General features: G+C 40.2%; 1 protein-coding gene across 1 annotated transcript in view; it reads right to left on the bottom strand.

The window, feature by feature from the left end:
• Positions 1-25,519, bottom strand: part of KIF4A (kinesin family member 4A) — a 177,614-nt gene that overhangs the window by 26,596 nt on the left and 125,499 nt on the right. The window contains exons 17-21 of the mRNA XM_081080846.1: positions 24,172-24,275; positions 23,099-23,243; positions 22,257-22,367; positions 15,839-15,922; positions 14,635-14,748 (exon numbers count right to left, since the gene is read on the bottom strand). Coding sequence (XP_080936972.1) covers positions 14,635-14,748; positions 15,839-15,922; positions 22,257-22,367; positions 23,099-23,243; positions 24,172-24,275 — 558 coding nt within the window. The remainder of the gene's footprint in view (positions 1-14,634; positions 14,749-15,838; positions 15,923-22,256; positions 22,368-23,098; positions 23,244-24,171; positions 24,276-25,519) is intronic.

Genomic DNA, 25,519 nt, shown 5'->3' with positions numbered 1-25,519 from the left:
GTGTGGATACATGAAACAGACTAGCTAGTACCCAAGGGGAGGGGAGTGGGTTGACTAGATAAAGAAGTTGAAGGGGAGAACAAAGATGGCGGCATAGGTTAACGCAGGAGTTCGCTGCTTTGAACAACTACTTCAAAAGTGAAACCAAAAAACGGAAGGGACATCACCCAGAACCACAGGAACGCTGGCTGAGTGAAAGTCCTACAACTAGGAGGAAAGAGAAACGCATACGGACACTCAGAGGAGGCGCAGTGCTGAAGTCAAATTCTAAGGTGCGGAGTGCGCGCGCGGAGCGGGCTGGCAGCGGAGGGCGTGGTTGGCGTTTTCAATCGGGAGGGAGTCGCAGACTCTGAGCTCCAGATACAGGCGAGTCTTTAGGGACCCAGACTCAAACGGGAGAAGCGGGACTGTCTGGCTTCTGTCAGAGCGAGTGCAGCTTTCTCTCTGAGGTTTGCAGCCATTGCTGGGACTCATGGAGGCAGAGCCCCTGGGGACAGGACTGAGAGCCGCCATAACTGCTCTCTCCGGCCCACCCTGTTGATCCTGTGCGACCCGCCCTGCCCAAGCCCTGCACAGAGGCATTTGCCGGATAGCCTCAGGCAAACGCCAGATTAGCACCTCCCTAGAGGACAGAAGTTCTCTCACTGCAGACACAGCTGATTCTCATAGCCACTTGGCCTGGAGGTCAAACCCTCCCTGGTATTAGCTACAACAATCAAGGTTTAACTATAAGACTGCGCACAAAGACCACTAGGGGGTGCACCAAGGAAGCATAACAAAATGCGGAGACAAAGAAACAGGACAAAATTGTCAATGGAAGATATAGAGTTCAGAACCACACTTTTAAGGTCTCTCAAGAACTGTTTAGAAGCCGCCGATAAACTTAATGAGCTCTACAAGAAAACTAATGAGACCCTCGATCTTATATTGGGGAACCACCTAGAAATTAAGCATACACGGACTGAAATAACGAATATTACACAGACTCCCGACAGCAGACCAGAGGAGCGCAAGAATCAAGTCAATGATTTGAAATGCGAGGAAGCAAAAAACACCCAACCGGAAAAGCAAAATGAAAAAAGAATCCAAAAATGCGAGGATAGTGTAAGGAGCCTCTGGGACAGCTTCAAGCGTACCAACATCAGAATTATAGGGGTGCCAGAAGATGAGAGAGAGCAAGATATTGAAAACCTATTTGAAGAAATAATGACAGAAAACTTCCCCCACCTGGTGAAAGAAATGGACTTACAGGTCCAAGAAGCGCGGAGAACCCCAAACAAAAGGAATCCAAAGAGGACCACACTAAGACACATCATAATTAAAATGTCAAGAGCAAATGATAAAGAGAGAATCTTAAAAACAGCAAGAGAAAGAAACTCAGTTACCTACAAGGGAATACCCATACGACTGTCAGCTGATTTCTCAACAGAAACTTTGCAGGCCAGAAGGGAGTGGCAAGAAATATTCAAAGTGATGAATACCAAGAACCTACAACCAAGATTACTTTATCCAGCAAAGCTATCATTCAGAATTGAAGGTCAGATAAAGAGCTTCACAGATAAGGAAAAGCTAAAGGAGTTCATCACCACCAAACCAGGATTATATGAAATGCTGAAAGGTATCCTTTAAGAAGAGGAAGAGGAAGAAAAAGGTAAAGATACAAATTATGAACAACAAATACGCATCTACCAACAAGTGAATCTAAGAATCAAGTGAATAAATAATCTGATGAACAGAATGAACTGGTGATTATAATAGAATCAGGGACATAGAAAGGGAATGGACTGACTATTCTTGGGGGGGGAAAGGGTGGGGGAGATGCGGGAAGAGACTAGACAAAAATCGTGCACCTATGGATGAGGACAGTGGGTGGGGAGTGAGGGCGGAGGGTGGGGCGGGAACTGGGAGGAGGGGAGTTATGGGGGGGGGAAGAGGAACAAATGTAATAATCTGAATAAAGATTTAATTAAAAAAAAAGAAGTTGAAGGGATTAGCTAAAGAACATATATGCAATACCCCATGGGTACAGACAATAGTTTGGTAAAGGCCAAAAGAGAAGGAGGTTGGGGTGGACCGAGGTGGGCAAAGAGGATGGGGGAAAGCAGCACACCTGTAATTATGTTAACATTAAACTTTTTTAATAAAAAACAACAACAAAGGCACAAATAGGTTAAAATTTAAAGGATTACAAAATATACCATGCTAACATAAGTTGAAAGAAAGGTTTTTGTGTTATTAGAACAAAAAGTAGATTTCAGAGCAAATATTACCAGGAATAGAAAAGATTATTTTATAATAATGAAGGGATCAATTAATCGTAAGTATTTGTGCCTCTAATAACAGCTTCAAAATACATGAAACAAACCAGATAGAACTATAAGGAGAAAAATAAGAAAAACAAAATTTTAGTTAATGATCTCAATACCAATCTCTCAATAACTGATAGAGCAAGTAGGCAAAAAACCAGTGAGAACACAGTAAAATAAATAGCACAATCAATCACATAGGCATGACTGACATTTACAGAATACTATATAATAACAGTACTGTACACATTCTTTTCAAGTACATCCAGAACATTAGTGAAGATTAGCCATATTCTAGGCCAGCCGTGGGCAAACTACAGCCCACAGGCCGGATCCGGCCCGTTTGAAATGAATAAAACTAAAAAAAAAAGAGACCGTACCCTTTTATGTAATGATGTTTACTTTGAATTTATATTAGTTCACACAAACACTCCATCCGTGCTTTTGTTCCGGCCCTCCGGTCCAGTTTAAGAACCCATTGTGGCCCTCGAGTCAAAAAGTTTGCCCACCCCTGTTCTAGGCATTAGTTAAGTCTCAGTAAATTCAAAGGATTCAAGTCATACAAAGTATGTTCTCTAATCACAATGGAATTAAATTAGAAATCACAACAGAAAGATATTGGGAAAAATTTCCTAATATTTGGAAACTAAATAACACACCTCTAAATAACCTATGTGTCAAATAAGGCATCAACAGGGCAATTAGAATGTATTTTGAATTGAATGAACATGAAAACATAACTATAAAAAATTGTGGGATGTCGTTAAGAGTACTTGCACCCCTATGTTCATAGAAGCATTATTTACAATAGCCAAGATCTGGAAACAGCCCAAGTGCCCATCAGTAGATGAGTGGATAAAAAGCTGTGGTACATTTAAACAATGGAATACTATGCAGCTGTAAAAAAGAGGGAAATCTTACCCTTTGAGACAACATGGAGGGTCCTGGAGAGTATTATGCTAAGCGAAATAAGCCAGTCAGAAAAAGACAAAAATCACATGATCTCAGTTATACGTGAAATCTAATGAACAAAATAAACTGTCAAACAAAATAGAGCCAAAGACATGGAAGCATGCAACAGACTGAGAATTCTTAGAGGGAAGTGGGGAGGGGGCAGGAAGAGATTAATCAAATAACTTATATGCATAACCCATGGACACAGACAATACTAGTGTGGTGAAGGTTTGGGGAGGGGCTAGGAGGGGTAAGAAAGGGTCAATGAAGGGAGGAGAAAGGGGACATCTGTAAAACTTTTAACAATAAAGATAAATTTTTTTAAATTTTTTTTTTAATCATTTTATGTTCCTCAGGCATGAAACAGCTCTGGCCACCGACACAGGCATCAAGGTAGGATGAACTAAGGACTGTACATCTGCTTTGCCCCTGACTGATATAAGAGCAACACAACCAATCAGGTGTCTCCTTGCCCATTGCCAGGGGGTAAAGATAAATTTTTTTAAAAAGATTACTTAAAGGAAAATTTATAGCACTAAATGTTTATATTAGAAAAGAAGAATTCAAGTCAATGATGTCAGGTTGCCAGCTGTGGTGGTGGGGGACTGGATAAAAGGTGAAGGGATAGAGAAGTAGAGATTTGTAGTTATAGAATAGTCTTGGGGATGTAAAGGACAGCACAGGGAATATAGTCAATAATATTGTAATAACTATGTATGGTGCCATGTGTGTACTGGACTTACCAGGCGGATCACTTTGTAAGTTATATAAATGTCTAACCACTCTGCTGTACACCTAAAACTAATATAATTTTGAATGTCAACTGTAATTAAAAAAAATATAAATTAAAATTTAAAAAAATTAAAAATATATGAGCCAATGAAATCCAAAGAGGAAATAAGGAAAAGATAAAGATCAGACTGGAAATTAATGAACTGGGGTTTTGGGGGTATATTTTTTATTGTGGTAAAATATACATAACATAAAATTTACAATTTTAACCATTTGTAAGAATGAACTGGTTCTTTGACAAACCTCTAGCCAAACTGATCAGGAAAAACAAGACACAAAATACCAATAACATGAATGAGATGGATGATATTAGTATAGCTTTTACAGACATTAGAAGGATAGAAAGGAAATATTATGAATAACTTCACACCAATAAATTTAACAACTTGAATGGAACTGACAAAATCCCTGAAACACACAAATTACCAAAATCACTCAAGAAGAAATAAATAACCTAAACAGTCCTATACCTATTTTAAAAATTGAATGTCAGTTAATACCCCTCTCTACAAAAACTAACAAAAAAAAACCCCTTCAGGCCCAGATGGCTTCACTTGAGAAATGAACCAAACTTTTAAGGAAGAAACTGTCGGAAGCCGGTCCATCCTTGCTGCTTGACACAGTCGCTGCAGGGAAGAAACATCTGCACAGCATATGTTTCAAGGGACCTGGCGTATATGGCATACTGTTCTTAATATGTTTTCTCACCTTCTTGGCGCTATGTGTTTTAACCAAGGTCACCTGCCGGAGTCCATTTATTGTCTTCACTAACTGAGTATAGAGAGAGACCCGCAAAAGTTAGTAACCTTTGAAGTCCTATTAAAGGTCAGGACTGTGCACCAACCAGTTAATCTAGATAATGGCAGCTGAAGCAACCTCCCTACCTTTAATCATGATAGTATCTGTGTGTCATTGAAACCTCCTTACCCTAGGGCTACCCCAGACAAACCTCCTTACCCTAAGGGCTACTCCAGATCAATAAAAGGTTCGAGTGGCCTGAGCATCGGTGGAAGTCCTTCAGGACTTGCTCGCCTGGTCCCCCAATATTGCAAAATTATCTCGTGTCATTTTTCTCTCATTTGTGTGCGGCTCCTCTTTCAGATACCGAACCCTGCTCCACACAGAACGTGGAGGGAGTCTTACACGACAGTCACCTCTCCGAGAAAGGTTGTTTCCCCAGGTAGGGATTTTCCCCTGAAGTTAGGGAGGGAATAAAACCCCTTAACTAAATGCCAGGCAGGTAGTTAATCACTTTAACTACGAACAATCACCCTTAAGCTACATAATCTTTACTCCCTGGAATGGAGATAAGAAATGCCTAACCTTTGGAATAGAAATGGACAGGATTAAAATCAACTGGTATAAATACAGATGTAACAAGACAATAAAACCAGAACTTGGCTAGAGATCCTGGCTAGGCTGCTGATCAACTGAACACTGTCTCTGTGTCATTCCTTCTTCGCCAACTCTGTCAACTCCGTCCACACCTTTGGGGACCCCTAGACCTGCTGGGGTTGGATCCCAGCATCTGGCGCCCGAATAGTGACCCCTAGGTAAGTCCCCCTGTACTTGGGACGGATAGGACTGCACCGTAGGGTGCTGCAGACCCCCCCCCCCCGCCCATAGAGGATAAGTAGGGTAAGTGGGTAGATAGAACTTAGATTGTGAAGATAGGTCATACTGAATCTAAAGAAAAAAGACTGTATTAATCTTTTAACGCATATGCTTGCTAGCAGAGGAGTTAAGGTTACTCCCAGTCAGACAGAAAGTTTTATACAAGACGTATGTCAATGGCTTCCTGAGGATGGGACTGTTAATTTAGCAACTTGGACTAAAGTAGGAGAGCAATTAAAGAATTATTATAGCTACCACGGATCTGAGAAGGTCCCGGCAGATACCCTTTCCCTCTGGAATTCAATTCGTGACACCTTGGCACCAGAGGCAGAAACGGTTGAACTTTCTCAAACTTTAAATAGTCCCTTGGCTCCACCTAAAGAGGACACATCATTATAGTCTCCAGCTCAATCTAAGAGCAATTTAGCTATGCCTACTGATCGGAAGGAGAATATCATAAACATGACCCTTGGTCCTTTCCAGTCGGTAGAAAGGAGAGAGGCCCTCCCATTCAAAACAGGCTCGCCAAATTAGAAAAGAAGCCTAAACCAGGTCCTGTGACTCCTATGAGCCCCATGTCTAAATTTCAAAGGGCGATAAGAGAAGCTGAAGCTAATGGAGATCTTGAATTCTCACGCTGCTTCCCATTTGCATATGAGAATGAGTTGGGTGAGGATGAAAACCCCACCTGGGAGTCTATACCTTACAAAATACTTGAAGAATTAAAATTGGCCTGCTCTGAATATGGACCTCTAGCTCCTTACACACAAACCTTGGTAGAAACCCTAGCCAGTAAATGGATGACTCCTTATGATTGGTCACAGGTTTGTAAAGCCTGTCTCTCAGGAGGCGATTACTTATTATGGAAAACTGAATATGATGATCTTGCTAAGAGAGCTGTAGCCACTAGCAAAAATTCCAGAGGAGGAATAATCCTAGACATGATATTAGGAGAAGGTGATTTTAACACGGCTCAGGAGCAAATGTATGTGCCCAAAGAGGCACTTATTAAAGTAACCAGTTGTGCAGTAAATGCCTGGAAATCCGTACCTTATACAGTAGGAAAAACAACCACCCTTAGAGACGTTAAACAGAAGGTCAAGGAACCGTATCAGGATTTCCTTTGTCACCTCATACAGGCAGTCAAGAGAGTAATCAATAACGAAGAGGCAGCCGATATCCTAATCAAACAACTGGCTTTTGAAAATGCTAATAATACCTGTCAGGCTTTATTAAGGCCGATTCACAGAACGGGAACTATAAATGATTTTATAAAACAGTGTGCTGATGTAAGTCCAGCATTTATACAGGGTGTAGCTATAGCTGCAGCTCTCAAAGGGGAGACATACCCTCAATATGTACAGGGCATAGGACAAGCCATCAATAATGCAGGTAATAAAAGAAATATGAACTGCTACTCTTGTGGCTTATCTGGGCACTTTAGCAGAGAATGCGCAAATAAAAATAATAATACTCAGGCCAGATGGCAAGCTCCTCGACAGCCTGGAAATACATCAGGGAATAATATTAACCCTCCAAAAACTGTTTGTCCCCTATGTCAGAAAGGATTCCATTGGGCAAAGGAATGTAGATCAAAATACCATAAAAATGGTCGGCCTTTAAATTCTACAAATAGCTCCCAAGGAGGTTCTATCCCATCACCTCAATTGGGAAACTTGAGAAGGGGCCAGCCCCAGGCCCCTGCAATAATAGGGGCATCAACCCTCAACCCCTCTGCAAATTTCAGTCAGTCAGTGACCTCTTCAGGGAAACCCCAGGCAGTCAGAATTGGACCCTCCATTCAACCACCCACGCAATACTAACCCCAGACTCGCCGGTAGCAGCCATTCCTACAGGAGTGTCAGGGCCGCTGCCCGAGGGAACTGTAGGTTTAATATTAGGATGGAGCTCCACCTCATTACAGGGGATCTTAGTCATCCCAGGAGTTGTTGATGCAGACTACACAGGAGAAATACAGATTTTACTTTCCCCACCCACCACAACTATACAGATTCAGCCCAACCAGAGAATTGCCCAATTACTCCTGTTACCAATACATAAAATAGGGACAGCTGTTACCCAGGAAGCCAGAGGGGCCGGAGGCTTTGGATCTAGTGATGCAGCATTTTGGATACAAGAAATCCATGCTGCTAGACCTACAAAAATTTTACAAATTCAGGGAAAACCAATCGAAGGTCTATTGGATACAGAAGCAGATGTTTCCTGCATAGCAGGGAAGGATTGGCCCTCTTCATGGCCCACGCACACCACCTCCACTTCCCTAGTAGGACTAGGCAAGGCATCTAATGTAAAAAAGAGTTCTCAGATTCTAACTTGGGCTGATGAAGATCAACATTCAGGAACATTCTGTCCCTATGTAATTACGACTATCCCCTTTACATTATGGGGAAGAGATTATCTTGTCTCAAATGGGAGTTCTATTATATAGCCCCAGTGGTGTTTGATTTACTCCTGTTACAAAAAATTACAAGAAAATGAGTTTAAATATTCCTCTCCTCATCATGTTCTACAACATACTCTATTTGCAATTAATATACTAAATGTAGATTCTGAGGGAAATTCCCCGATGTACAGACATTGGAACCCTGATCTAACTAAACCTAAAGCCCTCGTCAAATGGAGAGACTTGCTTACAGGAGACTGGAAGGGACCTGATGTACTTTTAACCTGGGGGAGAGGATATGCTTGTATATTTCCACAGGACGCAGACTCACCTGTGTGGATTCCAGACTGTCTAGTCCAACCTTATGTCTCACTGCCCTCCGTCTCCACCTCACCCTAGCACATGTGACCAGTGCCCGTCTGCAGGAGATGTGCAGCCCTGAGCTGGAACCACCTGTCCATTGGGAGGATCACATGTACCTCCTTTTTGTCTGTCCATATGTCCCAGCTTTGCCCCACATCTCCTTTCGTTTTTCTTTCTTTTTTTTTAATCTGACTACTTGTTTGCTGGTTCTTTGGCCTTTCTCCTTCTCTCCTGAACACAGCCTTTTCTAGAATCTCCCTACCCTACTGTTCCAGGAAAGGCACCTCCCTTTTCTGCTGTGACTAGGGGGTGTCTGGTATATGCCCCATACGTGGAGTTGTCTTGTGCCCAGAGTCTGACATCCTGGGCTGAGAAAGCCCTGTCCCGGGACTACATGCTGACAGTTCGTTCCACCCTTGTCCTGTACTGGCCCCTCTTGCCCTTGTGTCAAGAGGGACCCTCTTCTCACAGTCCATTTGCAGGCAAGGGGAGCCCAAGGCAGGTGCTGGGCGTGGAGGCCACGGGGGCATAGGCTACCAAGGAGACAGAACTGAATCTCTTGCAGGGGGGCGCTGCCCCTCCCTCATTCACATCACATCACCCTGCTTGGCCCTGGAGAATGGCTGGTTAGCCAGAGACAGGTAAGATTCCTCAGGGAAGGAACAACGTAAGACAGGCACAGTCGCAGAGGGGCCATCAGGAGACAACTTGGGGGTCAAAAGAGGTGGGGCACAGACCCTCACCCCCCCAACTTTGCAGAGGCCTGAACCCTCACCCCTTCTGAGGGAGGTCTCCTGCCCCCATGGCTGCTTTGCTTCCCACACCGACCTCAGATCGGGACCCAGGTAAAGACAGAGACTGGCTGACAGCAGCTGCCCTCTCACTGCAACAGGACTTGTTTCCCATTTCTACCTTGGACCACAGGGAAAGGGGCAGCTGAAGGAAAGGGCTGTGTCAGGATGATGCCTTCTTCCCTTTCTTCTCCCTCTTTTTTCTAAACACTTCCATGCCTTGTAGTTCTTTTGCTTTCTCTTCTTTTTCTCTCTACTACTCTCCATCTTCCATATCAGCTGACCCAGAGGGCACAGCTGACTCCTCCCCGGACACCGACACCACCATCAAGTACGGCCCTGATGGACCCTTTGATGCTGCCCTTCAACTCGCTGATGCTTCAGGACGCCCGTCGCCAATGACGCCGCCCGCTAGCCAGATCAACAAGGACAACCAAACCCCCGACTTGAGGACAGCTGAAATCCCTTGACTGAAGAGGCCAGCAACCTTCTACAGGAACAAGGCTCCTTGTGCACTCCATCCACTATGTTTATAGCTATGCTCGCTATCATTGCTTGTCAGTCTTCTTCCGAGTCTTAACCCAATCTGAGAGATGGCCGCTGATTTACATGTGCTATCATTTAAAAAATAAAAAAGGGGGAATTTGCCGGAAGCCGGTCCATCCTTGCTGCTTGACACAGTCGCTGCAGGGAAGAAACATCTGCACAGCATATGTTTCAAGGGACCTGGCGTATATGGCATACTGTTCTTAATATGTTTTCTCACCTTCTTGGCGCTATGTGTTTTAACCAAGGTCACCTCTCCGAGAAAGGTCTTTCCCCAGGTAGGGATTTTTCCCTGAAGTTAGGGAGGGAATAAAACCCCTTAACTAAATGCCAGGCGGGTAGTTAATCACTTTAACTACGAACAATCACCCTTAAGCTACATAATCTTTACTCCCTGGAATGGAAATAAGAAATGCCTAACCTTTGGAATAGAAATTGACAGGATTAAAATCAACTGGTATAAATACAGATGTAACAAGACAATAAAACCAGAACTTGGCTAGAGATCCTGGCTAGGCTGCTGATCAACTGAACACTGTCTCCGTGTCATTCCTTCTTCGCCAACTCCGTCCACACCTTTGGGGACCCCTGGACCTGCTGGGCTTGGATCCCAGCAAGAAACAAAGTTAATTCTATACAAATTCCTCCAGATAACTGAAGAGGAAGGAATACTTCCCATTTCATTCTAAGAGGCCAGCATTATCTTGATACCAAAATCAGACATTAAAAGAAAAGAGCAGACCAATATCCCTCATGAATAACAGATGTAAATATTTTACACAAAATTTTTATTTTAGCAAAATTTTAATTTTACATATTGCAATACATGAAAAGGATCATATAGCACAACTAAGTGGAGTTTATCCAAAGCATTTAAGGTTGGTTCCATATTTAAACATCTAAGTGGGCATACAGTGCAATATATAGATCTTGTATTATATAAATCTATACTTAAAAACCTATTAACCAATGTCACCCCAATAATTTTAATAAAAATTTTTAAAAAGTAATTTACCAAGTCAACTAACTAGAGACAAAAAATATTTGATGAAATTTATATCCACTCAGAATAAAAACTAACAGCAAATTAAGATTAGATAAGAACTTCCTCAATCTGATAAAGAGCATCTATGAAAAACCTACAACTAATATCATACTTAATGGTGAAAGATTGAATGGGTTTCTATTATTCAACATCATCCTGAAGGTCTTAGCCAATGCAGTAAGACAAGAAAATGATATAAAAGACACATATTAGAAAGGAAGAAATAAGACCAGATTTACAGGTGGTATGATTGTCTACAAAGAAAATCACAAAGAACCGACAAAATAGTTACTAGACTAATAAAGTCATAAGATAAACGTTAATATACACATATGTAATAACTTAATAAAATATTTAAAAAATAGTTAATATAAAAATTAATTGTATGTCTATTTACCAGCAATGAAAAACTAGATAAACAATTTGGCAGTTCCTTATACAGTGAAACATACACTTACCCATGTGACCCGGCAATTCCACTCCTAAGTATATTTACCCAAATGAATTGATTATCTATGTTTATACAGAAAACTGCATGTGAATGTTTTAATAGCAGCTTTATTCATAATCACCAAAAACTAGAAGAAAACCCAAGATATCCTTTAAAAGGTAAATAAACTGTGGGACATCCATTCAATAGAATGCCACTAAGTAAAAAAAAGGGCCCAGACAACTGATGCAGGTAACAACATGGATGAATTACAAATGCATTATGCTTTTTTTTTGGGGGGGGGGGGGGAGGGACTGGGCACCGCCATCTTGTGGCTGTGGGTGCTGCCATCTTGTGAGGACGTGACGGTCAATTAGCATATTTCCTCTTTATTAGATAGGATTTTAAGATTTCTTTATATAAAATGCAATATGCTAAGTGAAGAAAGCCATATTGTGTTTCTATTTATATGACACTGATGCACACGGAAAACAATAATGACCGAATACAAATCCAAGTTTGCCAAGGGCCAGTGATGTGGGAGGAGTTGACTATAAAGGGATAGAGGGGAAATTAGGGGGATAATAGAACTATTCTATGGGTTGATTGTGGTGGTGGCTATATGATTGTATGTGTTATAAAAACTTGAACTATACACTAAAATGGGTAACTCATATTATGTCAGTTATGCCTTAATAAAGTAAATTGAAAAAAACCAAGTCATTTGCCATACAACAGAGTCAAAACAAACAAACCATACGATAATCTCAAAAGAATTCTGAAAAAAACTTTTGAAAACAACCCCAACATCATTCATGATAAAAACTTTCAGCAAAGTAGGAATAAATAGAAACTTCTTCAAGCTGATAAAGAACATATAGCCAAAACCGGTTTGGCTCAGTGGATAGAGCGTCGGCCTGCGGACTGGAAGGTCCCAGGTTCGATTCCGGTCAAGGGCATGTACCTGGGCAGCTGATCGATGTTTCTCTCTCATCGATATTTCTAGCTCTCTATCTCTCTCCCTTCCTCTCTGTAAAAAATCAATAAAATATATATATAAAAAAAATTTTTTTAAAAAGAACATATAAAAAAAACCCTTTTTTCCTACTCTACCCAATATTTTACTGGATATTTTGGCAAATGCAATAAGGCAAGACAAAGTTAAAAAAAAGGCATACAGAGTGGATAAGAATAAATAAAAATTGTGCCTATTTGCAGATTACATGATCATCTACAAGGACTCTACCAAAAAGGTACATGAACAAATAAGCATGTCCAAACAGTTGGAAATGGAATTTAAAAAACACATTTCTAATATCATAAAAATTTGAAATAATTAGGGATGTATTTGACAAATGTGCAACTCCTGTATACTGAAAATGAAAACACTGATGAGAGAAATAAAAGACTTAGATAAATGGAGAGGTGTACCCTGTTCATGGATCAAAACACCCAATATTGTTAAGATGTAAATTATCCTCAAATTCTATAAATTCTATGCAATCCCAAACTCTCAGCAGACTTTTTGTAGAAATTGACAATCTGTTTTTAAACTTTATATGGAAATGCAAAGGATCTAGTTTTCCCAAAATAATTTTGAAAAAGAATAACAACTTCAGAGAACTTATACTATCTGATTTCAGCACTTACTGTAAAGCCAGTGTATCAAAGATAGACATGTAGATCAATGGAATAGAATCTAGAAATTGACTTATGGACAATTGATTTTGACAATGGTCTCAAGTCAAAATGAATCATAGACCTAAGGATAAAGCTTAATATTATGTGACTTCTAAAAGAAAGCTTAGGGGTAAATCTTAGTGACCTTGGGTTTGACAAAGATTTCTTAAATAGGACGAAAACCCCATCCTATATAATAAAAGCCTAATATGCTAAGTGTCCGGTTGTCCAGTTGGCCATTCAACCAATCAAAGCGTAATATTCTAATGATATGCTAAGGCTGATCAACTGCTTGTTATGATGTGCACTGACCACCAGGGGGCAGACAGTCAACTGGTCGACCAGTCACTATGACATTCACTGACCATCATGGGGCAGACGCTCCGGCTGGTAGGTTAGCTTGCTGCTGGGGTCCGGCTGATCGGCACTGAGCAAGATGGGCCAGACATGCCCTGGAGCCCTCCTGTGTTCTCTCTCTCTGGCTGGCCAACCTCCTGTGTCCCTCCCTGGCCCCGATCTTGCACTGGTGAGGTCCCTCAGCCTGGCCTGCGCCCTCTCGCAATCCGGGACCCCTCGGGGGATGTCGGGGAGTCAGTTTCGGCCCAATCCCACAGGCCGGGCCGAGGGACCCCACTGGTGCACAATCGGGGCCAGGCTTCTAGTTAAAGTATAAAAGAAAAATATCAATAAATTGGATGGCATCAAAATTAAAAAAGCTTTATTCTTTAAAAGATACTGTTAAAAAACTAAAAGGTGCCCTAACCACTGTGCTCAGTGGTTGGAGTGTTGACCTGTGCACCAAACGGTCATGGGTTAGATTCCCGGTCAAGGGAACATACCTGGGTTGCAGGTTTGATCCGTGGCCCCATTCAGGATACATGCAGGAGGCAACCAATTGATGTGTCTCTCTCACATTGATCTCTCTCTCCCTCCCTCCCTCCCTCCCTCCCTCCCTCCCTCCCTCCCTCCCTCTCTCCTTCACTCTCTCGTTACTCCTTCCATCCCTCTTCACTCCATTCCACTCTCTAAAAATCAATGGAAAAAATATCCTCAGGTAAGGATAACAAAACAAAAAACAAACAAATTTAAAAAAATGTGGTATATCTCTAGAATGGGATGCCACTTGGCAATAAAAAAGAAGTGCTGATACACACAACTACATAGATGAATCTCAAACTAATTATATTGAATGAAATCCAGAAAAAATGTATTCAATTTTTAGAAAATTCTAGAAAATAAAAATAAATATATAACTACAGAAAACAGATTAATGGTTACCTTGAGATGGGGGCGGGGTAGGGAGGGATTGCAAAGGGGCACGAAGTTTTAGTCATGATGGATGTTGATGTTATCTTGATTGTGATTTCATGGGTACATGTCTGTGTCTAAACTTATTAAATTGTACAATTTAAATATGTACAATTTCTTGTAGGTCAATTATACTGCAATAGAACAGCCAAAAAATTAACTGAACCTCAAAAGGGGTAGGGATAGAAAAAGTTCTCTACTCTTGGTCTTTAACAACCATTCATATATTCATATCTTTAGGAAATAAGGCTTTCAGGAGAGTCAGTCTGTGGGATTGGGCCGAAACTGACTCTGCAGACCTTCAGATTTTGCAGTTTACTTCTAAATGAAAAGAAAACTATTTCCCATGTTCTTCTTTTCCCAATATGCAAAAAAGAAAAGGCCATTCAAGCTGTCCATACCTTCACTCGAGCTGCCGTACCTTCCATTTCACGGCTCTGAGTCTCTTTCCGCTTATCTGCGACCTCCCGTTGTTTTTGGAGAGCATCCTTGAGCCTCTTGTTGGCAGCTGCTGCCTAAATAAAAACGGCTCACAGTAATGTTGAATTTAAAGGTAAAAAGAAAAACATTATAACTTTCAGCATATTAGTAAAGAAAAATAAAAAATTCTATGGTTTGAGTTTCTATAGGAACCAAGTTTATAGGTCTCCATGTCAAATGTGCACTTCCCCTAGGTTCTAAATCTAATACTTGTCAACAGTTACTGCTTTAGAGCCCAGGAGAGAGGTACACATTTCAAGGAAGTACTGGAGGCTTCAAAGTGTATAGAAATGTCACATATAATATTCCTTGAGGCCCGTTGCACAAAGAGATTCGTGCAATAGGCCTTCCTTCCCCTGGCTGCCGGCACCAGTTTTCCTCAGCACCTGGGACCCAGGCCTTCGCTCTGGCCACAGCGGAGAAGCCAAGCCTCTTCAGTAGTCTTCAGTTGTCTTTAGTCTTCAGTCGTCTTCAGTCTTTGCTCCGCGCCTGCATATGCAAATCAACCGCCATCTTTGTTGGGTTAATTTGCATACTCATCCTGATTGGCTGGTGGGAGTAGCGGAGTGACACCAATTTGCATGTTTCTCTTTTATTAGTGTAGATTCTGTGACTTTTTAGAAAGAAGCAAGCCCAATTAGAAAAAAAAAATCCTTATTTGAATAGCACCACTTCATCAGGTTATCTGCTCATAGTTCATGACATATAAACAGGGATCAAGACTTTGGAATTGCTGGTCAGGATGGTATCCCCTGCCCCTGGCCGAGTGGCTCAGTTGGTTGGAATATTGTCCCATACACCAAAGGGTTGCAGGTTTGATTCCCGATCAGGGCCCATGCCTGGGTTGCAGGTTTGGTCCCCAGCTGGGGTGTGTAAGGGAGGCAACTGATGGATGTTTCTTTCTTACATTGGCGTTTCTCTCTCTCTCTCTCTCTCTCTCTCTCTCTCTCTCTCTCTCTCTCTCTCTCTCTCTCTCATCAATAAAAACATATCCTTGGTTGAGTATCCTTGGTTGTTGAATACTGACTGGCATCCCTAGTTTCTCAGGACACTGGCTCATTTAAGGTATACCAATTTGCCTGCATCTAAGCAATACACCTGACCTAGCAGATTAGAATTTCTTACCTCTTCAGTTTTACGTCTAAGCACATTAGACTGTTTCTGGAAGTTTCTTTCGAGTTTGAGCAGCTCATATTGCCTCTTTCGGTCCTGAGAAGAAATAAGCCAGACAGCTAGATAAAATAAAATCTTATAATGTAAATAAAAAGTATTTCAACCATATAGTCATTATGGAAAAAAAGAGGTTCCTCAAAAAATTAAAAATAGGCCCTGGCTAGTATGTTTAGTAGTTAGAGCACTGGCACATGCACTGAAGCATTGCAGGACTGGTTCCTGGTCAAGGGCAAGTACCTGGGTTGCAGGTTTCGATCCCTGGCCCTGGTCAGGGCATGTGTGGGAGGCAACCAATCAATGTCTCTCTCACATCTCTCTCTCTCTCTCTTCTTCCCTCCCTCCCTCCCTCCTTTCTTCTCTCTCTAAAACTTAATAAAAATTATCCTCTGGTGAGGATTAACAAACAATTTTTTTAAAATAGAACTACTGTAAAATCTAGCGATCCCACTATTGGTTATATATTAAAAGGAAATAAAACCAGTATCATGAAGGGTTATCTGCATTCTCATATTCACTGCAGCATTATTCACAATAACCAAGATATAAAAAAAGATGAAAAGATGAATGGATAATGAAAATGTGGTACATATACTAGTACACAATGGAATATTATTCAGCCATAAATAAGAAGGAAACCCTGCCATTTGCAACAACACAGAATAACTTAAACTAGGCTAATAAAGACAAATACTGTATGGTGTTTTATATGTGGAATCTAAAGGTCGAGCTCATAGAACCAGAGAGTAGAACAGTGGTACCAGGGACTGGGGGATAGGAAAAAGGATAGTCAAAGGGTACAAATTTCAGTTATAAGATAAACAAGTTCTGGGGATCTATGTATAGCATAGTGATTATACTTAATAATACTGTATTGCATTACTTAAAATTTGCTAAGCGAGTATAAAGTGTTCTCAACACACTAACAAAAGGGTGATAGATGTGACATCTCCAAATTTATTCTTCTCTTTCAAAATTATTATGACTATTCTGGGTAACTTGTATTTACATATGAATTTTAGGATTAGAATGTGAGTTTCTGCCAATAAGTCAGGTGGAATTTAGATTGGGATTGTGACGTTGTGCATCAATCTGGGGAGTATTCCATCTTAAGAATATGAAGTTTTCCCATCCATGAACATGGGTCATCTTTCCATTTAGATCTTTAATTAATTCAATGATGTTTTGTAGTTGTTAGTGTCTAGGTCTTACAACTGTTTTGATAAGTTTATTCCCATGTATTTTATTCTTATTGATGCTTTTATAAATGGACTTGTTTTCTTAATTTCATTTTTAAATGGTTAGTTGCTAGTGTATAAAAAACATCTGATTTTCACACATTGAACTTATACACTGCAACTTTGCTAAACTCGTGCATTAGTTCTAATAGTTTTTTAGATTTTCTAGGACTTTTTTGTCATCTCTTATAGAGGTAGTTTTGCTTCTTCCTTTCTAATCTGGATGCTTTTATATATTTTTCTTGCCTAAGTGCCCTGGCTAGAACCTCCCAGACAATATTGAATAAAAATGGCAAGAGCAGATATCATTTTCTTGTTCCTGATCTTAGGGTGAAAAGTATTTTGTCTTTTACCATTAAGTATGATGCTAGTTGCAGGGTTTTCATAAGTGCCCTTTTATTAGGTTGAGGAAGTTCCTTTCTACTCCTTGTTTTTTGAGTGTATTAATCATGAAAGGATTTTATCAAATGTTTATTTTGTGTCTATTAACATGATCCTTAATTCTAATAATACGGTGTATTACATTAATTGATTTTCAGATGTTAAAGAAGCCTTGTATTTTTTTGGACCTTACTTGGTCATGGTGTATCATTCTTTTTATATGTTGCTGGATTTATCTATATTCATGAGATGGTGGTCTGTGGTTTTCTTTTCTTAGAATGTCTTTGTATGGTTTTGGTATCAGATAATGAATATCTTTGAATTCATTATGTGTCTTCTGTATATAGCATATATTGTTATAGATCTTGCTTTTATAATTCAGTCTAACAATCTCTGCCTTTTGAAGAGATTGTTTAATCTATTTAAATTATGCTATTATTGATATGACTAGATTTATGTTTTTGAGTTTACATTTTTTCTTTTATCTTTTTTTGTAATTTCCTCTTTTACATTTATTTTTTAAAAAATCTGTATTGTTGACAGGGAAACAAGATGGTGGCATAAGTAAACACCTGAACTTGCTGCCTCACACAACCACATCAAAACTACAACTAAAAGACAAAACGGATATCATCCAGAACCATGGGAGGGCTGGCTGAGTGGAAGTTTGACAACTAGAAGTTAAGAGAAAAGTGCATTGAGACTGGGAGGACGTGCAGAGGTGGGGAAGTGCGGAGGTACTCAGGCACTCGTGGAAATGGGCTGGCAACTGGGGTGGGTCTCAGGGAATCACCAGGGTTGGGTAAACTGTGTGGGCCAGGTTGATGGAGACTCAGATCTGGCACCTGCCAGTCATCTCTGTGGTGGGGAGGTCTCAGCAACAAAACAATGACCTCTGCCAGCATTTCTTCTGGGAGAAAGCTTCCCCCCAGTTCCTGCCCAGATACCAGAAAATTTAGTTCCTCTCTGTATGTTCCTCATCCTTTCAAGCTGCTGCCCCACCACTGGAGCTCAGAGACAGTAAGTCCTAGTAAGTCTGTGCATGGACCCTTTAAGAGGACCTGCCTGGGAATCTTAGCAGCCCTCTGTCTCCCTCAACCTCAATTCCCACTGGTTTATACAGCCCGAAGTTATGGGGACTTCTCTTCCCTGCACTGGAAACCTAGGCTGAAGGGTCTGGTGTTGGGCTAGAACCTCTTGTTCCTCATGGGGGACCTCTGTTACCAAGATATCCCTCCCAATTAAAAACATGCCAAACATGGGTGTCAGGACCAGCTCATTCTGTGCCTCCACCCCTCCTACCAGTCTCAATGTGGCTTCTTCTTTAATTCTCTAGTTATAGGGCTTCCATTCAGCCAGATTTCAGGCAGTTATGAATGATGGTTGTTCTTTATTTTAGCTGTAATTGTGATGTGGTTGTGGGAGGAGGTGAGTACTGCATTTACCTACACTGCCATCTTGACCCTCCTTCCTCTATTTTTTATCTTTTTTGTTCCTTTGTTCTGCCTTTACTGCTTTCTTTTACATTAAGGCAGCGGTTCTCAACCTGTGGGTTGTGACCCTTTGGGGATCGAACGACCCTTTCACAGGGGTCGCCTAAGACCATCGGAAAACACATATATAATTACATATTGTTTTTGTGATTAATCACTATGCTACACATATATAATTACATATTGTTTTTGTGATTAATCACTATGCTTTAATTATGTTCAATTTGTAACAATGAAAATACATCCTGCATATCAGATATTTACATTACAATTCATAACAGTAGCAACATTACAGTTATGAAGTAGCAACGAAAATAATTTTATGGTTGGGAGTCACCACAACATGAGGAACTGTATTAAAGGGTCGCGGCATTAGGAAGGTTGAGAACCACTGCATTAAGGGAATATAAGTATTTTGTAGTATAGCATAATAATTAGTTTAATGATTATTTCACTATATTTTTGAGTTACACTCTTTTTTTTTTTTAATTTTAGAGAGGAAGGGAGGAGAGATAGAAACATCAATGAGATTCATTGATTGGCTGCCTCCTGCACGCCCCCTACTGGGGATCGAGCCTGCAATCCGGGCATGTGCCCTTGACCGGAATTGAACCTGGGACTCTTCAGTCGGCAGACTGATGCTCTATCTATTGAGCCAAACCAGCTGGGCTTGAGTTACATTCTTAATGATTGTTCTAGTACTTATAATAAATATCTTATCAGAATCTACTTCAGATTTCTATTAACTTAATTCCAGTGAGATACAGAAATGTTATTCCTATATTGCTCTGTTCTCTCTTCCTTTCTTTGTTATTATTGTTATGCATTTTAAGTTGATATATAAGCCAAAATACATTATTATAATTGTTACTTTATATAATTTATGTTCTTTAAACAGCTGAGCTAAAAGGAAAGCAAATACATGTTTATAGAATTTGTTATTTAGCATTTGTTTCTCCTCATTTCTTCCTGTAGATTCATGTTACTATCTGATGTCATTTCCTTACTCAAATAAAACTTTGCTCCTTTATATTGTTAGAGGCCCAATGCACGAAATTCGTGCAAGAGTAGACCTTCCTTCCCCCAGCTGCCAGCACCAGCTTCCCTCTGGCACCTGGGACCCAGGCTTACCTCTGACCGCCAGCAGGCACCCAGGACCCAGGCTTCCCTTGCAGCCCCGGCTTCGTCCAGAAGGACGTCTGGTCTAATTAGCATATTATGCTTTTATTATTATAGATTGTAAAACATATTACATCTCTATAGGCCCATTGATATAATTACATACAAATTATTTTATACAACTGCTTTTTCAAATCAGTTAAGAAAGGAAAAGTAATATGTAATTATACTTTTAGAATTACTTATATAATACCTTTATTGGCACTCTTTGTTTTTGTGTGCATGTACAGATTCAAATTACTGTTAGTATCACTTGCTTCAGTCTGAAGTTCTTTTAAGTATTTCTTGTAACGTAGATCTGCTAAAAACAAATGTATCTGGCTTCTGTTTATCTGGGAATGCCATTATTTTCCCTTCATTTTTGAAAGAAAACTTTGCTGTCTATAAGATTCTTGGTTGACAGCACCTTCAGATTTTAACTCCCTAAATAAAGTCAGTACCCTAATGGAAGGCAGCATTCCTATGACTGTTCCTATGGCCGGCCTCTCTCCCTGGGCAGAACCTCTGTACCATCGCTCAGGATCTGGGGGCAGGGACAGCATCCTAGTTATTAGAGAAACATTTCTGTTCTGAGTAGGATGCTGGGCTGGGGCACTAAACCCTATTTTTCTTGGCTTGTCTCTGCTGACATGGAACTAACATACTATGGGTAGATGGGTTGGGACAATCAGGCCCGAGTATTATTGGCTTTCTGTATCAGGGGCAGAGTTTCCACCCTATGCATGGGGACTAGGTGGAAGAAGAGAGATACACAGACCTCTTGGCTGCTCTTGCCTGAAACAGAAGTGTAGTAACATGGAGCTGAAGCGGATGAAACATAAGAAACAATAGCCATAGAATGGAAACTGGAGGGTCAGGGGAGGGAATTGGTCATGGCTCAAATGCCACAGACTCTTGCTGTTCTTATTGAGATTTAGTAGAGTTCCTTGAATAATTGTTTATTTGGTATATGCCCTTAGGACAATTTCCAGACCTTTTAAATAGTTGTTTTTATAAACTTTATCAAATGTGCTTATTTTACTGAGTCCACAAAACTCCTCATGATATCTACCATTCTGAAAGTATTTCTCATCTTATTTCTTGACCCAACATATCACATTCTGGCCAATTCTAAAAATTTCTCCAAATCAATGTCTTTTCCAGTGTGCTTTCCAAGAATGCTGCTACTACTCTGATTCAGGCCCTTACTATCTTTCGGGATAATATAATGTCTTAACTTGTGTTCTGGCTTCCGATTTCTCAATATTTCAGTTTATTCTACACATTACTCCCAGATGTATCCTTCTAAAGCAGTATTTTGCTAATATCACACTGTTTCTCAAAAACCTTAAAAATCTTTACTCTGCTAACAAAATAAAGTTCAAACTTCTTGGATCTTTAACAATTCAGCTTCAACTTGTCTTTCCAATAGAATTTTCTACTACTATTCCACCTGGACCATTAGCCATGCCTTGAATATGCCTACAAAGTTGTCATTTCCTGCTGTCCCATTTATCTGGGATGCCTGCATTTATCTCTAACAAAATCCTCCCTATTATTCAAGGCCTGTTCACCTATTGTCTTTTCACTATAACTAGAAGTGTGCTTCCCTTTCTTAATTACTTTGGTGTTTTAGACTAGCGGTCACCAACCGGTGGTCTGCGAGGTCTGAAAGGTTGGTGACCGCTGTTTTAGACCATTTGTAAAGCACAGATCTCTTTATTCTTTATATTGGCGAAAAACATTTTTATGTCTCACATTCCCTTACACCAGACATTCTTCAAGGGCAGAGTTCATATACCACTCATCATTATATTTTCCAAGGTATCTAGTGGATAGTACCTTGTACACAGTAGACATTTAATAAATAGCTGTTAAAATTCATGAATGTGTCACATTTTTGGAGACACCAGTTATTTGAAAAAAAAAATGATTTAATGTTAGTCAGCCTAGAGAAGGGTTTATTACCTTTGAGGAGTATACTTACCTATTCTTTTTTTTTTTACTTTAAATTTATTGTTGACATTATTACAGATGTCTCCATTCCCCCATCCCTTTACCCACATCCACCCAGCTTCTGTACCCCTTCCCTCTGGCACTTACCCGTTCTTTTAATTGGATTACTTCTTTGTCTTTTTGTTGCTTCCATTGTCTAAACTTCTCAGCATCCTCTTTCATCTGACGCATTAACTGTACCCGTTGGTTTTTCATCACCTGTAAAAACAAAAACCAGTACAAGTATTAGTCATCTGTATTTACTCTAGGTTGATGTGCATATGGACAAACTAAGCATTAAGAGAGAAAACTAAGATTTTCTCGCCAATAGATTTTATGATTAAGCTTATCATACCCCTTGCTATGCTTGCACAGGTTTTCTGAGTATAGACTACACAAATAAACACTCTGAAGCAATAAAAGCAAAAATGTACCTACAAGCTAAATCCAGTCCTAAATTCATGCTATATAAATGAAGTTTCAAGGAAATATCTACTAATCCTCAAGAACAAATCCACCTAGCAACCATTGTATCTAAAGGTTTTAGTACTAGTAGCCTGAAGCAACTACTTTGCAGATAAGTTGAACATTCAATAGCTGAAAATTTTCTCTAGGTGTCTGTCATTTTGCAACTACTTTACAAAATTACTCTACATGATCATGGAAGGTGGTCAGGATATTACCACTAAATATTAAGGTATCTTTGCCCTTTGGTTTCAGAGAATTTAACATTAAACTCTGAATGTCAAAGAAGGGTTTTATTATTCAGATTCTAGATGTCTACTAGAACAATGTTCTGCAAAAGAGACTTTTGTGGAGATTCACACACTTGAAATGATGATCCTGCCCTGTACTCTCTCACATGAAAACACCTCTATAGTATAATTTCATATAGAACACTTATGCTTGTAAGTTCCAGTAGGTTAAAATGAATGGATAGAGTTTAATACCCGTATCTCCTGGTTCAGTTTGGAGATGGTATGCTCTGTTGATTCTTTCAGCTTCAGAAGTTTGGACTGTTCATTCAGTTTCTTCTTTAGATCAGTTATTTGACCCTCTAGCTCCTGAAGACGTTTGCGGCGGCGCTCACTCAACCTAAACACAGATGCTATAGAAATGAAGACTAGAAACAGCAAAGCCTGACTTCAAAAGACATAATGTTAGACTCCCAGGCTCACAACCCTGATATATATATAAAATAGGAGGCCTTCACATAGCCTTCTTTAAATATGAATACCACCCAAACAATCAAAACTGTCTCAATAATGGGACCTTAATACAGAGTCAAAGAACAATTATTTTGAGTATATAACAATGCAATTGCCTCAATACATGACAACCCCTGTACCACTATGTGTTAAAAGGATGGTTCTTTGAAGCCATTTCACTTCACTTTAGCTGTAAGAAATAATTCTGATGTTTATTACATAAGATAGAAAGTAAACATTCAGCATAACTTTTAAAAACATTACCTTTAGACTCAATAGAAAGATATAACAGTCACTGAGTAAAAAGAAGACAGAATAGCTAATAAGGCAGAAGTTTGAGGGAGAGTAGGGTATTCTGGTTATCTATCTTGGTTTTATTCTTAACTAAGAAATGGCTAGATTGATTTTTCATTTATTAGCCTGGACATTAATTCTATTCACAAACTAATTTACCATCAGCGCAGGGATAAATTGTTGCCGTCTGGTAGGTCTGATAATTTTTCAAAATCCAGCTCAAATGCTAACTTCTTGTAAAGCCTTCCTTGATCATACCAGCCAAAATTGATATCTCCTCCCTCTGAACTCTTAAAGCAATTACTGCCTAAGAAATTTATGTGGCTACTAATCATGTGCTGTGTTACAGCATTCTTTTATTGTCATCATGAGATGTTATTAAAAATCTCAAATAACTTTCCTCCACAACTAAGTTTAAAATTTGTGGGTGCAGAATATGGCTCTTTTACTTCTCTGCTTCCTCCACAACTCCTCATACACAGTAGTAACTTTGATATAATATTTATTGACTTTATTCTTACTTGGCTTGGTTGATATCCTTTTTTGTTGTCTGAAGTTCAAGAACCAATTCTTCCTTTTCCTTTTGCAGATTGATGACTTCCAATTCTAGATTTTTTATGTTATCCTACAAATGTTATAGGTCAAAGAGAAAGAAGGGATTAAAGGCAAAGGAAGAAAATCACTTTAACATTCCACGTTTAAGAAACTATGCACTCAATTTCACCACTTCAATTGCATACTAAAAACATTTGTACTTGATTTGATGGAGATTAATGTCATGTAGTGGGAAAAGTATGGACTTGGACCAAAGGGCTGGGATTGAGACTTGATTCCAGCACTTACTATCTAAATATCTTAAGGGAAGTAACTTCATTTCTTTTCGCCTTAGTTTTTGTGCAGAATAGAATTAATATAGCAGGCATGAGGCTACTATATTTTTTAAATATATTTTTATTGATATCAGAGAGGAAAGGAGAGGGAGAGAGAGAGAAACATCAGTGATGAGAGAGAATCATTAATCAGCTGCCTCCTGCACCCTACACTGGGGATCGAACCCACAACCTGGGCATATGCCCTGACCAGGAATGGAACCATGACCTCCTGGTTCATAGGTTGATGCTCAACCACTGAACCACACGGGGAGACTACTAACTTTAAAAAGGCCTGTGAGACAGAACCTTGAGACAGAACCTACACAGAACCTAGAGACAGAAGAACTTCGCTGGAGAGAACATGGCAAAAGATCCTGGACAGAAACTGGCCACAGAACCTAGAGACAGAACCTAGCGAGAGAACATGGCAAAAGATCCTGGACAGAAACTGGACACAGAACCTAGAGACAGAACCTAGTGAGAGAACCTGGCTACAGAACCTGGATAGAACATGGCAAGAGAACCTGACTAGAACCTGGTGACTGAACCTGGCTGGAGAACCTGGACAGAACCTGGCTGGAGAACCTAGCGAGGGAACATGGCTACAGAACCTGGCTGGAGAACCTGGAGAACCTGGCTGGAGAACCTAGCAAGAGAACATGGACACAGAACCTGGCTGGAGATCCTAACCAGAACTTTGCTGGAGATCCTGACCAGAACTTCACTGGAGATCCTGAACAGAACCTGGCTAGAGATCCTGGCTAGGCTGCTGATCAACTGAACGCTGTCTCCGTGTCATTCCTTCTTCACCGACTCCGTCCACACCTTTGGGGACCCCTGGACCTGCTGGGGTTGGACCCCAGCAAAAAATAACCCAATAGGAGACAATAAGACCTAGGCAACATACGGAGAAAACCCCATAGTACTCAGCCAATGAGGAACCAGGGGGAGGGACTCTTGCACACTAGGAATAAATAGTCTGTGATCACACTGCTCT

This window comes from Myotis nattereri (assembly GCF_964212035.1).
Source record: "Myotis nattereri genome assembly, chromosome: X".
NCBI lineage: Eukaryota > Metazoa > Chordata > Mammalia > Chiroptera > Vespertilionidae > Myotis > Myotis nattereri.
The sequence above is the reverse complement of the archived record's forward strand: the minus strand, read 5'-3'. Positions and strand labels throughout refer to the sequence as shown.